Raw genomic sequence first — 16,687 nt, 5'->3', positions numbered from 1 at the left:
AGCATGTGCCGATGCAATGTTGCCATATCGCACAGTGGCATGATGGGTTAAAGTGTTCCGAGAAGGCAGGGATGCCATTCAGGACGACCCCGCGTGGAGGACAACACAGTTCAACTCCTTGCTTCCCTGTTGGATGCTCATCGCCGATGGACTGCGCGTGAGTTAGCAGCAGAAGTCGGAGTATGTCACAAAACTGTGCTCCACATTCTGCAAGACATTCTGGGTTACCACAAAATTACAAGGCGTTGGATACCCCATCAAATTTCCGAGGTTTAACAATGGCACCGCTATGCAGTCGCACAGGCCTTGTTGGACCTGTACCAAAAGAAAGATGACAACTTTCTTGGACGAATTGTCGCTATGGACGAAACCTGGGCTTGCTCATACGAACCAACCAAACTTGAAAAGTCAATTAAATGAATGGAAGCATCCAGGTTTTCCTCGTACGAAGAAAGTGCTCCATACACAAAGTGCTGTCTGTGAAGGTGATGTTCATTGTGGCATATGGCATTGATGGGGTAATACTGCACCAAGCTGTACCTCCAAGGCAGACGGCAAATGCGGACTACTACTGCAGGTTCCTGCAGCACCACCTTCGTCCAGCCCTCAGGAGAAAACGACGACACTTGGTGGTACAGAATCCCATCATTCTTCATGATAATGCAAGGAATCACACTGCTGCTGCTGTCATGGACCTTTTGCGCTGCCGCTGGCAATGGGAGATTCTGGAACATCCACCGTACTCTCCCGATATGAGTCCATGCGATCACGATCTTTTCACTAAAGTGAAAGAACCACTGCGAGGGACCTGGTACAATACCAGAGATGAACTTATCCGTGCTATAGGGCGGTCAATACGGAACATCAACAAAGATGGACGCGCTGATGGTGTACGACGCCTTCCAAACATTTGGCAAAAGGTAATAAATAAGGTACGTAAATGTTGTACCCCTGGGAATAAAGCCATGTCAGAAATATCGAACTGTTGCCATTACTTTTTATCCAACCGTAGTACAATAGCAGACAATAAAGGTTTTTCCACCACACTTCCAAATGAATTTGTAATACAGATTGTTCCCTCGTATTCAGAAGATGCATGAGCTATGGAAACTGGAATATGTCGTCAATGTGCAAGCTTGTAAAACAATTGAAGAGACAGGTTTCGTGGCAGATAATGAAGGTTATGGAGATCAAAGTCCATAGGAATTGGTGTAAATGCTGATTGTGTAACTGGAAGTCCAGAACATTATAATAAAATCTCAATATGAAAGATGCACTGTGAATCAGGTTCCCAGGGGACAGCAAATTAACTGCTCGAAGGTGTGGCAAATTTTCACAGATTTGTATGTAGGTAATAAAATACACCCTCCTGTTATTTTTCTATGAATTTACTTCTTAACAAAGTTAGATGACTACCGTATCTTATCTTTTGTTTGTTTTCTATAAATCTTTAAAACTGTTTGAATACACTGTTAAATGTCTACTATAGTAATTGCTAGATCAGTAACAACAAAATGAAAAAAAATCGTGAACTAAAAATGAAATCCGTTCCTATTCACAATTGTCTCGTCCACACCTGTGGAGTAACGGTCAGCGCATCTGGCTGCGAAACCAGGTGGCCTGGGTTCGAATCCCGGTCGGGGCAAGTTACCTGGTTGAGGTTTTTTCCGGGGTTTTCCCTCAACCCAATACGAGCAAATGCTGGGTAACTTTCGGTGCTGGACCCCGGACTCATTTCACTGGCATAATCACCTTCATATCATTCAGACGCTAAATAACCTAGATGTTGATACAGCGTCATAAAATAACCCAATAAAATAATAAAAAAAAAACAATTGTTTCCGTGTATTCGAGAAATTTCTCTGCTCCCTACCAGAAATATACATTTACAAATTATTATGTTATTGCAAATCTAAAATGAAAACAGTCTAATTTGTGAACGGAATGGAAAAAGGGAAAAGGTTTAATACCAATCGAGACTGTTAATAGATCTGACATACTATAAAATCCACTACTTGTATATTTGTATACTGACAGAGAACCATTTACATCAACTTCGGTTTTCACCATAGAAAAGCTAGTAAGCACTGGTGTGGCACCTTCAAACTTTGATATTGTAACTCTGGTGCACGTATTCTGTCTTCATGTTCGTGAATTTCAGATGCGATAAATTTCCTTCCTACACTTAATGCATATGGCCTTATTCAGTAAACGTATAAAACAATACGTAAACAGATAGTTTCAGGGGACTGAGAAGATTGACATTTCGAAATGCATTGAGGGATGGAAACTGAAATTTGATTGTAAAAAAAAAACAGTTTCGTGAGAGATAAAGAGAGTTATGGCAGATCAAAATCCGTAATAAATGGTGTTAATGCTGATTTTATAAATATAAGTCCACAAGATTATAAAAAGCATTCTGAAAGGATTATAACCTACGTACATTGAATCATACTAGAAGGGACAGCACATGAGTTACTCAACGGTGTGGCGTATTTTCACAGATGTGTTTGTAACAAAATAAATCCAAACTCTTATAAACAAAGCTATATTATTATTATTATTATTATTATTATTATTATTATTATTATTATTATTATTATTATTATTATTATTATCTATAAACGTACTTCTTAACACAGAGAACTTGCAAATCTCTTGTGAGTTTTGAATAAACCTATATGCAGTAAAACCACGATAAGACGCTGTTTAAGGGACTGGGTGTAAAACGTGTATTAACCGGGACTGCGTATTAGGCGGGTATACTAATTTTGACTTATATACAGTATCTATTAGCATTTTTATTTTTTGAAATACATGATTCATGAAAGGTAATACAGTATTACTCCATTATGTAATTACTGTACTGTACGTCGAAGACATTTACAATATGTGCTGTACTTAATTCTTCGAAAAAAAAATTATAGTTGCTTGCCGTGTGCGTGTTCTCCAAGTCCTCATGTTTACCACACTTCAGTTTCTGCGATTACATTCTCCCGACATCGCAGCTGTAGTGATTGAGTCGCGATTTCTTATTATCGTTCTTAATGCCGATGATGGGATTCCTAATGCATCAGGGAGTTGTTTCTGAGTAAGAGTACTGTTCTCGTCGTACTCTCGTAAGATTTCCAATTTTTCGGACACAGAAAGGACTTTTCGTTTAACATTCATTGTCAGTACACAAAAGGACAACAAATTGCACAGCAAAAATTTCCAGAATTTTATTACGGCCAAGTGAGAAATGTTGTTTGAGAGAGAGGGTTAGCAAGAGGGTGAGGTATTGTAACTGTATGTAGGCTTTAAGCGCGCAGGTAAGGAGTCGAATAAGAGAGCGTAACAAGAGGGTGGGGTATACTAAGGTATGAAGTATGAAGGTTTAAATGCGCAGGTAAAGGGTCGATTACCAAAACTTTTTAGGTTAATGGCATCAGTGAGTTCAATGACCAAGATGTTTCATTGCTGTTACAGTACATGGCTGAAAATTACATCGAAAATATTCCACAAAAACAGCGTATTATGCGGGACTTGAGCGCAATAAATGGGGTATTTTATAAAGGCGTTATATATGAAATGTGCACAGACCGGGCGAAAAAAAGAGTATTACACGGGATAGCGTAATAAGCGGGTGCGTCTTATCGAGGTTTTACTGTATCAGCTTGAACCTATTGATGAATGTCTAGCATAGTAATTGATAGACCAGTACAAGAAAGGGAAATTTTGTAAAGTTAAATTAAATCCTGTACTTAGGCAAAAGAACTTTGTCCATATATTCCAGATAATTCTGTGTTAACCACCAGAAATATATATTAGTGAATTATTATTCTATTTCAAATCTGAAAATGAAGGCCACCCAAGTTCACAAATTACTGGAAACAAGAAAGAAGTTAATAATGCACACTGTTGGGGGTTTTGACTTAACTAAAAATTCATTATCTGGATGTCACTATACTGATGCTGAACAACTTACATCAACTTCACATTTCACGTATGCGAAGCTCGTAGGCACTGGAGAATCTTCAACTTTTATCTCTGATTTGATTTCGTAAGTATGGTCTGCCTTCAGGCCCATCATTTCCGGATGCGATAAATCCTCTTCCTACAGAACAAAAAGACAACATTAATGATTTTTACGATGAAAGAGTAATGGAACGGAGAAAAATTCTCTCCAGCGCCGGGATTTGAACCCGGGTTTTCAGCTCTAGGTGCTGATGCTTTATCCACTAAGCCACACCGGATACCCACCCTGGCGTCGGACAGAATCTTCTCAGATTAAGTTCCAACTCTTGGGTTCGCTCTAGTGGCCGCCCTCTGCACTACGTCATAGATGTCTATGAACGTAGGACTGGAGTCCACACATGTGCTGAAGTGCACTCGTTATGAGTGACTAGTTGGCCGGGATCCGACGGAATAAGCACCATCTTAAATCACGAAGTGATTTACGCATATCATATATATTATTTTAATGTACCGAAGTACATATGATATTTCCATGCAGATATTCTGCGTCATCATACAAAGAAAGAGTAATGGAACGGAGAAAAATTCTCTCTGGCGCCAGGATTTCAACCTGGGTTTTCAGCTCTACGTGCTGATGCTTTATCCACTAAGCCACACCAGATACCCACCCCGGCGTCGGACAGAATCGGGAACCCAAGAGTTGGAACTTAATCTGAAACGATTCTTTCCGACGCCGGGGTGGGTATCCGGTGTGGCTTAGTGGATAAAGCATCAGCACGTAGAGCTGAAAACCCGGATTCAAATCCCGGCGCCGGAGAGAATTTTTCTCCGTTCCATTAGTCTTTCATTGTATGATGACGCAGAATATCTGCATGGAAATATCATATGTACTTCGGTACATTAAAATAATATATATTAATGATTTTATTTCACGGTTTTAAAATCAACTTCATTTCTAATAGCCGTCAATTGGTTCTGAATGCCGTTATTGGCTACATCTCTCAACATAGGCAACAGGTTAGATAAGGCAATTGAAAGCAAAAGGGGACACAGACAATCACTGGTAACACTGAACAACAGCGAGAAAGTTAAGGAAACAATATAAGCGATTTCTGACTAATTTAGTACAGCTAATGACGAATATGACAGATAAAATTGACGCAGTGGTCTGATTTTCAATGTGTAGCATATGTCTAGGATTATTCATTTCAGAAAGAGCGTCAGCGGTTTCTTTGTCAAGGTTACAGCAAATCCATTACACAGGAGATGTGGAGACACATTTATGATCCTGAGGGGTTGTGTTTGCTTGTAAAGGATTGTTTGTTTAGTTAGATATAAGACATTGCTGAGTGGAGACCGGTTTTCGTCTTTCTTTTGATGTAAATTCATAAAATTTTTGTACTACTGTGCTTAACCAAATATATGCCAGTAGACTCATTTTTAATTCTGCATAGTAATAAGCTATGAATATCCAACACACACCAGAACAATGGAAGCTATTTTTAGATGCTTCCACGCTGAGCCTTAAAGCTGCTGTATAGCACAATGGAAACTTTGCCTTAAGTTCCAATTGGCTAGCAGTCCATATGAAAAAGAAATATCAAAATATGAGAGATATTTTAAACTACATAAATTATGACAGATTTAAGTGGAAAATATGTGGTGGCTTGAAGATGGTTATGATTCTTCTTGACTTATAACAAGGGTTTATAAAATACGATCGTATTACTGTTTTATATGTGAATGGGACAGCTGGGTAAGACTATGTACTACAAAAGAAAAGACTGGCCTCTTCGAAAAACTTTCGAATCAGGAACGATGAACATAAGGCACCAGCTATTGATTGAATCTAGAAAAATTTTGTTCCCGCCATTACAAATCAAACTGGGATGATTAAGAATTTCGTAAAAGCATTGGCTGTGATAAACCATCGTGCAGATATTTACACTGAAAATTTCCAATGATAAGTATAGTTAAAATTACAGAAGGAATTTTGATAGGACCCCAAGTATTATTTATTTTATTGGGTTATTTTACGACGCTGTATCAACATCTAGGTTATTTAGCGTCTGCATGAAATGAAGGTGATAATGCAGGTGAAATGAGTCCGGGGTCCAACACCGAAAGTTACCCAGCATTTGCTCGTATTGGGTTGAGGGAAAACCCCGGAAAAAACCTCAACCAGGTAAGTTGCCCCAACTGGGATTCGAACCCGGGCCACCTGGTTTCACGGCCAGACGCGCTGACCGTTACTCCACAGGTGTGGACGACCCCAAGTAAGAGAGCTCTTTTCAAATCAACATTTCGATAGACTTCTGACAAAAAAAAGAACATGCTGCTTGGCAATTTTTGAGAATGTTCACCTCAAATTTCCTATGAACTACGCCAAAATATAGGAAAATAGTGGACATTATGATCCTGGCATATCATCAAATGAGGTGCAATTACGTCATTGGAAATACACTTTCTCCACTCTCATCTGGACTTTTTCCCCGAAAATTATGGTGCAGTTTCTGATGAACATGGGGAAAGGTTTCACCAGACAATTTCAACATCTCAAGGATACCAGGGTAAATGGAGTACAGCCATGTTAGCTGATTATTGCTGGAGGGTGGTGAAGAATGCTCCCGAGGTCCAGTATAGCAGACAAACTAAAAGGAGACGTCTGTAATAATAATTGAGGTAAGCCCAGTTGAATATGTTCAGGAAAATACCATTTTTATTGATTTATTTCTCAAATTACAAAAGAACTAGACTGTCATATTCATATTCAGCATGAGAAAATACATTGAACCTCAGTGTTTTCGTTTCAGTAACAGAAAAGAAATTAAATTTTGTTGTCCAGTGTAATAGGCCAGATGTTTCTTGTGCAAATAATTTATTTACTGTGATGTGTGTACAATAATCTGATATACAGGGTGGACCGCTCGAATGTACCTAATTTCAATTGTAAGTGACTGGTGAATGGTTGAAGATAGAACCTTACGGTAACGTTTATCTGAAAGGAAAACTCAAAAAGTTTCGAATCCTGTCAGTAGATGGTGCATAGACATGGTTTCTTTTCGTAGACTGTATCGATTGTGAAAATGGCGACACTGCAGAAGAAAGCACAAACTTGCGAAGTTTAAACCAATTGTTAAGAGTTCAAAGGAGCATCGGCGAGTGTTTAACCATGATACTCCAACTGCTAAAAGCATTAAGAAATGGCACGATACATTTTTAGCTACAGGATCAATGTTGAAGAAGCATGATGGTGGTCGTAGAACATCCGACGATATGGTTGCAAATGTTCAAGCCGCGTATGAGCGAAGCCCACAGGAGTCATTAAGAAGAGCTTTGCGGGAACTTCCAGTACCAAATCAACATTGCAACGAACTCTCCACAAATGTCTCAAACTGTACGCATACAAAGTGCAGTTAATGCAATGTCTGGAGCCGGATGACCTACCCAAACAAGTGAAATTCGCCTATAAGATGCTAGATTGCCTCGGCGCTGATCCTGATTTAACACCGCTCGATTTCTTTCTCTGGGACTACGTCAAAGATAAAGTGTATGCCACCCAGTCAGAGACCTTCGTGATCTTCGGGAGCGCATCATAGAGGCTATTGAGAGCATTCCAGAAGACATGCTCCAATGTGATAGGCAAGAAATCGTTCATCGCCTCTATATCATCAAAGTGACAGCTGGAGCTCACGTAGAGATATGGTGATGTGCATATCGAAATTGCTGAGTTTTCCTTTCATATAAACGTACTGTTTGATTCTATCTCCAACCGTTTACCAGTCATATACAATTAAAACTAGGTACAGTCAAGCGGTCCACTCTCTATATACTACACCATGTGTGTAAATGCCTTTTCGAGTAAAATATTTTATTAACCATTACGCAGAACAATAACAAATACATCCTCCTCTGGCACTTTTAGACAAGCGAATAAAAAACAGGGAGACACTTCACTTTACCTTTGATGAAGAAATATTTTCTTCTATTTTGTATGTGCCGTCATGTTGTAAGTCCAAAGAATCATACTCAGGTTCCATCTTGATTAAATCCATCACAACTGAAAGAAGAGGTTATGTAAGTGACAGTGATTTATAGAAACGAATTGTTGAAAAACATTCATACAAGTTGATATGATCTAATTCACATGACACTTCCCCGTAACTCTATACTTTCACAACAGACCTACCAAGACCTGGAATTCGCTACCTGCTAGTATTAAGAATGGTCGAATTAAAATTAAATTGAAACGCAAACTTACTAGGTACTTGGTCAGTAACTGAGAATTATGCAGACATGGCTTCTTATACATAGTTGTGTTATTCAAGCATAAAATACTTCACTCTCCAGTAACTTCATCTATATATAATTATTCTGTGTTTAATTTGCACTTCAGTAACTAATTTCTTAATTTCTATAATAAACTGTCTATCTTCATTCTTGAATACAACCCTTTAACACGTTTTATTATGTCCACGCCTGTGGAGTAACGGTTAGCACGTCTAGCCGCGAAACCAGGTGGCCCGGGTTCGATTCCCGGTCGGGGCAAGTTACCTGGTTGAGGTTTTTTCCGGGGTTTTCCCTCAACCCAATACGAGCAAATGCTGGGTAACTTACGGTGTTGGACCCCAGACTCATTTCACCGGCATTATCACCTTCACCTCATTCAGATGCTAAATAACCAAAGCTGTTGATAAAGCATCGTAAAATAACCTAATAAAATAAATAAAAACACGTTTTATATAATCACTATTAAGTCACTTTAAATAAATAACGACTTCACAATAATCAGATATAATACCAAAACATCAATTCTTAACACTGTCAAATCATTACTTAACTTAAATAACTTCGTAGTTCATTACTAAACTGTATAGTCTTTATTAATTAGGTAATAAAAGCTGGACCAGTCAAACGGAAAGATTTCAAGGCGCAGAAAAAGGTTGAAAAGCTACTATTATATCAATTTAATGAGTAGAAATGACAAGTACATGAATAGCCATTAGGTATGCAACAAGAAAAAAAATTATTTCTTGAAAATTACGTCAGCCAAGTGACCTCCATTGAAACGCAGACATTCTTAGAGTCTGGCCACGAACTGTTGCATAACCCCTCTCAGCATATTGACAGGCATCGTAGCGACCTCTTCTCGTATACGTTGTTTTAGGCTGGAATTGTTCTGCGTGGATTGCCTCCAAACACCTTCGTTTTGAATTGTTCCCATAGGAATAAATCACATACCGTTAAATCAGGTGATCTAGGTGGCCAAGCGATATCCCCTTTCCGAGAAATGACGCGGCGCGGGAACAAAGCATTCACAGCATCCATTGAAATTCTTGCGGTGTCGCTTGTTGCTCCGTCCTGTTGAAACAGTGTGTTTTCATTCAGTGGAAAATGGGCGAGTTGTGGTGTAAAAAAGTTCTGTATCATTTCAACATATCGCACTGAACTAACAGTCACTGCATTTCCGGCCTCATTCTCAAAAAAGAATGGGCCGATTATTCCAGTCGGGTTTGCACTAAACTCTCATTATGAAGATAATACGCTTTAAGCGCATAGTCACGCTGTACCCTGGTCCAATGCTCCATTGAAATCAATTAATTGCAGTTTGCAGTAATGATGAGCACCATTTAACAAAACATGGTAGAGACAAACAACTTGGTTACTAAGGAATGCGGAGATAGTGATGTCACCGATTAAGGAGTCATAAATTGTAAAATAAGTAGATAGAGAAAAGACGGCTATATTCATTCTCACCCTCTTCATATGAACAGTATACTCCCATCAAATCTTTCCGTTTGACTGGTCTACCTTGTATTTTAACACTTAGGTTATAGTGCTACTGTAATAATTGTTATTTTAATTGTATTCAGTGTATTCTAGTTGTAACGTTCTGGAAGAGGAAAAGCGAAGGTCTGATGGCCTTATCCTACCAGATTAATAAATAGGCTAAATAATAAATAGTTTAAATATCTAAACACGTCTGAAGACAATAATCTCCTACAAAAGAATATGGGACATATTTAGTACGTACTATTATAGAGAAAATTCAACTAATGTAGATGAAAGGGGTTTTCTGCACTATCTCAGGTTCCTTTCCAGCATCCCAACAAATCACCACCATCATCTTATCTCATCGTGGTCGTAGCATAGACCTGACTCTTATGACACACGCAGGAAAACTATTCTGCTGGTAAATACTATTGGTCTACATAATTGGCATCATATGGGCGAATAACGAAGAGTCAATACCCAACATTAGTTAAAAAAAACTTTCTCTATACACATTTCAGACGTCCCGATTTGACCAGAGGCCTGTTTCATAAACACAGTAATAATATTAAGTAATATTATTACAATCATAAAAATAATTTTATTAACTGACTAAATTGGTTTATAAACGTTTTGCATCTCATAAAATACTTACAGTAATATTACTAATTTCTTAATGACCGCATTCTATATGACATTAAGTCGTGGATGGTCATGTGTGGTAACAGTGGTTGTAGTGTCTTTATATCCATTGCAGCCAACATAAATAAATGATTTGGGGTTAAGACTAACAAATATAACCAAGTAACTTATTGATCTACAGCTTTTTATATTATCTCTCTGTTATAGTTGAAAATATTGAATAAAACAAGTTTCGATGTAGCTTACTGTGTTTAATAGCAACAACAGAGTAAATTGTAATATGTATAAATGTTTGGGAGACATTATTTATTTCAGATAGGATTGTAAATCATTGCAACTCGAAGTTATTGTTTCTCCTATTCCTTACAGTTGATCTATTTAAAAGAAACAATTTGATAAATCCAAAATACTGTGGACATTTGTCATTTCTAATTGTTCACGTCTCTGCTGATGCAAAGTTCGAAATCCTAAAAACAGTATATCAGTCACAGAAGCGTGTGGGTGTGTATAAAACTTGCACCCTTGTTAGTTAAAGAAGTACCATACCATTGTCCCCACTAGGTCCAGTTGAGACGCTTGCATATTCCAGTTTTCCCAAGTTAAATGAAATTACAAATGATTTGAGATTGTAAATGCAACTGTTTAACTTTCAACACTAGTGAATAGTTGTGAGAGGAAGCAGAATTAGATGTTAGCATTAGGTTAAAAAAATCGTGTGATGACGTACAATTTCATGACGTAACAATTTTTGTAGCATTTGATCAATTAAACCCAATTACAAAAATTAGTCATTACTCACTAGTAAAACTCTCTAGCATGTACGATATTCCATTCTTGCATTTAATAATATTAACATGACATTGCTGAATCACTTTTACATGTTAATATTATTCGCATTTTCATAGCTCATAACTAAGTTGATGTCCTTAAGTTATGGTTCCACTATGGCGATCATAGTCGAGCAAACAATGCTGCTCGATTAGCTCTACTTGTAAAAATGGAGCTGGTTTCTTTACAACGTTCTGCGCGGGCTGCAACAATCTATGCTGTGTTCATCACTCTGGATTGAATTGGCTTCAAATTGACAGCAATGATCGTGGTTCATTCAGAAAACAAACAAATGGCAGTATCACAAATATGGCTGCAAAACATCGTGTATTAGCAATTTCTCATAAATAAATGAAACTTTAATTATATTTCCAATCATCCTGCCTTTTATGATAGGAGTTAAAAAAACAGAGATACCGTAAAAAGGAAATGTTGTTGGTGAAATTGTAGGCAAGATTGGTGAAGTATCTGTTTTTCAACACAGGTTGTATGAATAATCCAATATACATTAGAGAAAATAATAGTTAAAATTGTATATCTATTTTTAAAGACAGTGTTTATTGAAAAGAAAACTAATTTTAGTGTTGCTTAAACAGTAATGTATACAGTGACTCCAAAGTGAAACTCATACACCAGGAAGAAGTTTTTGTTTTTATTTTTATTATTATTATTAAAGGGTTAGTGTACGAGTTTCACTGCAGAAAATCAATTCAAACGTCGACTGAAATCGTTATTTGTTGTTGTTTGGTAAACTATCAGAAGACAGGTTGGAATTACATAGGCTAAATGCCACAAATAAGGCATCACTTATACGGGAACTAAACAAGGAGATAAAGGGGTAGGGGCACCCAGTGAGGTACCAGTGAAAGAGATACTGTACGTAATAAAAACAGAGTGACGGTTATATTTGACTCCGAAATTTATGTTGACTTACTGTATATACGTTAGAAGTAAACACTGCAACTTACGTCTCCCACAACTGCAACCCTACCACACAAATATGGATATAACATTGAAAGTGTAAATTTTATTTCAGGAACGAAGATGATCGATGCTGCCGTGAATTTGCTAACAAAATAGATCTCATCTCACTGCTCCAGAGATGCGCTGTCATGTTAACCCAACGAATCTAACTCGTTGTGTTAACCACAATGCTTTTATGAGAGAGCATAAAAACAGGGTTGCCAGATTGGGCTATTTAACATTTTAATTGCCTATTGATTTTTACCATTGGGCTACTTGCGACTATTTGGGCTACTCAAAAATTTTCGGGGCTATTTTTGGGCTAATTTTTTCTGATTTGAATTTGTGGAAAATTAATAATAATAGGCGTAGTAACAGTCTTCCTCTCCGTTGTTACTGTGTACGCCTCGCTTTATTCCACCACCACCTTAACCACGAGAAACGACGTACCTATGCGAAATATATATTTATTGTACATGTAACATGACCAAGCCAGTGTAAGGGGGTTTTCTCGTTTTACCACGACCAGTGCCAGCAGAAATGCAGTGGCGAAGTGCAGCCTGCAGACACATAATAATCAGTTGCTGTTTTTCCTCCAATTCAAGCGTTAGTATTTTTGTGAATGTCGATGTAGTTTATTACAATAATCTTAAATTAGGAACTATACTTATTTTTTTGAAAGATGGTACATGACAGCTAAGCGGCCGAGCTTGGAACTACAGTGCTATGTTGCCAATATGCACTACCATGCTGCCAGATGAAGGAAGCTAGCAATTGACGTTAAAACATTCATTGACAATTGACGCAAAGGTAAGAAAACAATACAAAAATCGACAGAGAATCAAACACAAAATGTGCCAATGCTAACATTGTGTGCACAATAAATTTCGCCAAGAGAGCTATAAGCACTCGCCATGTGGAAACGTTAAGTTTGGCAACTCAACCGTTGTTACCATAGCAACAGGCCTACCACGCTATGTGACATTCAGTTGTTTTTCTGATCGCAACGCTCCTGTCATGTCCCATCTTTCAAAAAAACAAGTATAGGATATTTTGTAAAAGTGATATACAGTTTTTAAGTTATATTAGAGAATTAATTTTTTAACTTTTTTGTATCCTAATTATAATGCAGGCTAATTATTCAATTCTGAGTCCTATAGTGAAATAATTTTAAGAGAACTGTGTTTGTTATAGAAGTGATATATAGTAACATTTTTAAATTGTGATAGTGAATAACTTTTTTATACATTTATTTTGTTTTGTGATTATACTGAAAATGGAAATATTTATTATCTCGTTCTGTAATGCTGAAAATGGGAAAGTGGGAGAAGTAAACCAAAACGTTTAATAGGCAGGGGTTAAATGGTACTTCATTCTCAAACTGGCTTCAGGATGTGAAAGACGACAGCAATAGAGCAGATTGTAAAGTTTATAAAGTTCAAATTAGTGCTCATAAAGGAGACTTGAAAAAAAAACATTCCCATTCAATTAAACATATATAATCCGCGAAATATTGATCTGCCATTTATATTGGGCTACTTTTTCTGAATTTTGGCTACTTTTCCAGCGAGCTTTCGCTACTTTTAGTTATACAAATCTGGCAACCCTGCATTGAAAATTGAGTTAAATCTAGCAGAGTTACTCAATACACCCTACTTTTCAGAATTTAGAATGCGAAACAATTGTTTCATCGTAAGTAAAGTAATAGGTATATGAAAAAATGAGAAAAAAATCCAAATTTACAAATGCAATCAAATTGTGTATCTCACTGCAGCCAAGGGCTGCAACATGTATCTTCTTCACCTTCCTTTATTTTTATCCAGTACTTTAGATCTGCCCTGGATTTTCTAGTCCCTCGCATCTTTTCTTCTACTCTTCTCCAAGTCTTCGGAGGTCTGCCTCTGTGACGATTACTTGCAGGTACCATCTAATAACTTCTAGCTCCTTGCGTTCTCTTTGCTCAGGCTATGTTCCATCCAGTGGCGTAGCATGAAATTTTGAGCAAGGGAAGCTAACTAAAGTTGTCTTTCATGCAATATTACAAAAATACAGTCTTAAATAAACAGTAGTCAATTTCAAGTCAGCAGTCGAAGATTGGTTGGAACCTCGTAAGTAACACCAATAAGGCATGACCTGAAATGAGACGTAATAAAATATGATTTCACGGTTTACACATATCTCTTAACAAATAGACACGTATACGTATAACATTAGCTCACTCCCTGTCATACTTAGAGAAATCACAATATTAGTATCATTACGTAAGTATGCGTCTGTCTTTTGGTTGTGTCCTTCATTGACAGCAAGGGAGTCGGTCATTTGTTTTTTAAATCACACCTTTGTTCGTAAGTCAGTCTTGATAATACAATTGTCCTAAATAATTCAAGTAAATTAGTGCCAGGAACTGTTATTTCGCTCATTATTTACTATATCAGCCACAATGCACACTAACACTTCAACTGAACACAACTGACGAAAAGGGATAACTCGGAAACTACTTATTTTAAATGTTAAAGCTAGTTTCTTGGAAGCCTTGCGACTAGGGTACCGGTAGTTTAGTTAGAGAGGGATGTTAAATCTGCGGGGTGGATTACGCAGAAGAAACCGGTCTGCTTGGAAGCTGGTGTGTGCACGCTTCTTGTTTACTGCTGCATCTCAAATCATCCTGAGCTGCCGCATCACAACATTTAAAGCGTAAATATAAATTCTATTAAAATTGATAAATAATTTTCTCTATAAACTGCAGGTTTATTATGAAATCATTATTAACTGGGGAAGCTAAGCTTTTTAGCTTACATTGACGCTACGCCACTGGTTCCATCCAATTCCATTTCCTTTCTTTGTTGGAGTACTACCTCCTCCTGGCGTTTTCTTTCCTCAGCCTATATCCTATCCAATTGCAGTTCGCTTTACTTGCAGGTCTACTAGTTCCTCCTCTGTTCACCATAGGTCTTAATTGCTGATGACCTCCGTCCAATAAATCTGAAGAAATAAATCTATGGAATCAGTTATTATGTAATATAAACAAGACTATGCTGACTTCCAGTCAACTTTGTAAATAAATGGTAGACCTACTGAAGTAGGTTCATCTTTCCTGGATTCTAGTCTCCATTTCAAGTTTTCCCTTCATGAATTATATTATTTATTTTAGTAGTTTAACCACATTAACTATGAAATTTATAAATAAAAGTAGAGTGAGTCTATGATCGTTAAAGTTAATAGGTATAACAATGTACCAATAATATTACTTTAATTTAGCGCTCATTTCAGATAACCATATTATAAACGCTGCCAAATGAAACTTACATATTTAAATTAAATACTGGTAAATAATTTATTCTTATAGACCTATTTTCTGCTAATGTGTGTCATTGGAGCAGAACAGTTTTTCCAGGCAAAAAGCCTTCCAAACACTTCCTTCGAATCCACACCTGTGGAGTAACGGTTAGCGCGTCAAGCCGCGAAACCAGGAGGCCCGGGTTCGATTCCCGGTCGGGGCAAGGTTTTTTCCGGGGTTTTCCCTCAACCCAATATGAGCAAATACTGGGGAACTTTTGGTGTTGGACCCCGGACTCATTATCAACTTCACCTCATTCAGACGCTAAATAACCTAAGGTGTTGATAAAGCGTCGTAAAATAATCTACTTCCTACGACCATCTTCGAATTGAAGAACCCCATCAGAGCTGCAGTCAATATTATCACTGGTGATATATTAAGAAGCCTAATTGACAGCTTCCAACGTCGCTTCGAAGAATGTTAATGTTAATGTTATGTTTTATTTAACGACGCTCGCAACTGCAGAGGTTATATCAGCGTCGCCGGATGTGCCAGAATTTTGTCCCGCAGGAGTTCTTTTACATGCCAGTAAATCTGCTGACATGAGCCTGTCGCATTTAAGCATACTTAAATGCCATCGACCTGGCCCGGGATCGAACCCGCAACCTTGGGCATAGAAGGCCAGAGTTATACCAACCAGGTCGACGCTTCGAAGAATGTACAGTGATTGCCAGGGGCACAGTCCTATATATACATATATATAACAAAAAAATTCGGAATATGGAGCATTGCAGCATGCAGTTCCTGAATCGATTTCCGACGGGACAGCAGATGCGCTAGTCAACAGTGTAACATATTGTCACAGTTTGTTTTATGACAAAATAAAGACAACTCTTTTATAAAGAAAAGTGCAATATTATTTTTCCATATAGCCTACGTAATTATTAATGAAGTTGGAGGACTTCGAAATGTTACTGACTTTGAACAAATCCTAATCGCTAGACCAAGAACAACAAAATAAAATCTTTTTAATATATGCTCAAGAACTTTCTCCACCATTGGAGATAATTGTCTGTTATATACCAGAAATATATATTTGCAAATTACTATTTGAAATCTAAAAATGAAAGCAGTCTAAATTTAGAAAATGTTGTAAAAAACTAGTTAACTGTATTTCTTCAGATTGTTAATAAATCTAATATTATGGTATACAGGGTAGAAGAGAACCACTGCACAAAAATGAAACTG

General features: G+C 37.4%; 1 protein-coding gene across 3 annotated transcripts in view; it reads right to left on the bottom strand.

Annotated features, from left to right (window-relative positions):
• The window catches only part of LOC138691782 (zinc finger protein 568-like), a 52,347-nt gene that overhangs the window by 11,382 nt on the left and 24,278 nt on the right, over window positions 1-16,687 (bottom strand). The window contains exons 1-3 of one of the 3 annotated variants that reach the window (XM_069814172.1): window positions 12,168-12,305; window positions 7,920-8,017; window positions 3,968-4,096 (exon numbers count right to left, since the gene is read on the bottom strand). In XM_069814172.1, coding sequence (XP_069670273.1) covers window positions 3,968-4,096; window positions 7,920-8,012 — 222 coding nt within the window. In that variant the 5' untranslated portion in view covers window positions 8,013-8,017; window positions 12,168-12,305. Of the gene's footprint in view, window positions 1-3,967; window positions 4,097-7,919; window positions 8,018-12,133; window positions 12,306-16,687 lie in introns of those variants that run through there. The other 2 variants (XM_069814173.1, XM_069814174.1) reach the window with 2 other exon arrangements.

This window comes from Periplaneta americana, chromosome 16 (genome assembly GCF_040183065.1).
Source record: "Periplaneta americana isolate PAMFEO1 chromosome 16, P.americana_PAMFEO1_priV1, whole genome shotgun sequence".
NCBI classification, from domain to species: domain Eukaryota; kingdom Metazoa; phylum Arthropoda; class Insecta; order Blattodea; family Blattidae; genus Periplaneta; species Periplaneta americana.
The sequence above is the reverse complement of the archived record's forward strand: the minus strand, read 5'-3'. Positions and strand labels throughout refer to the sequence as shown.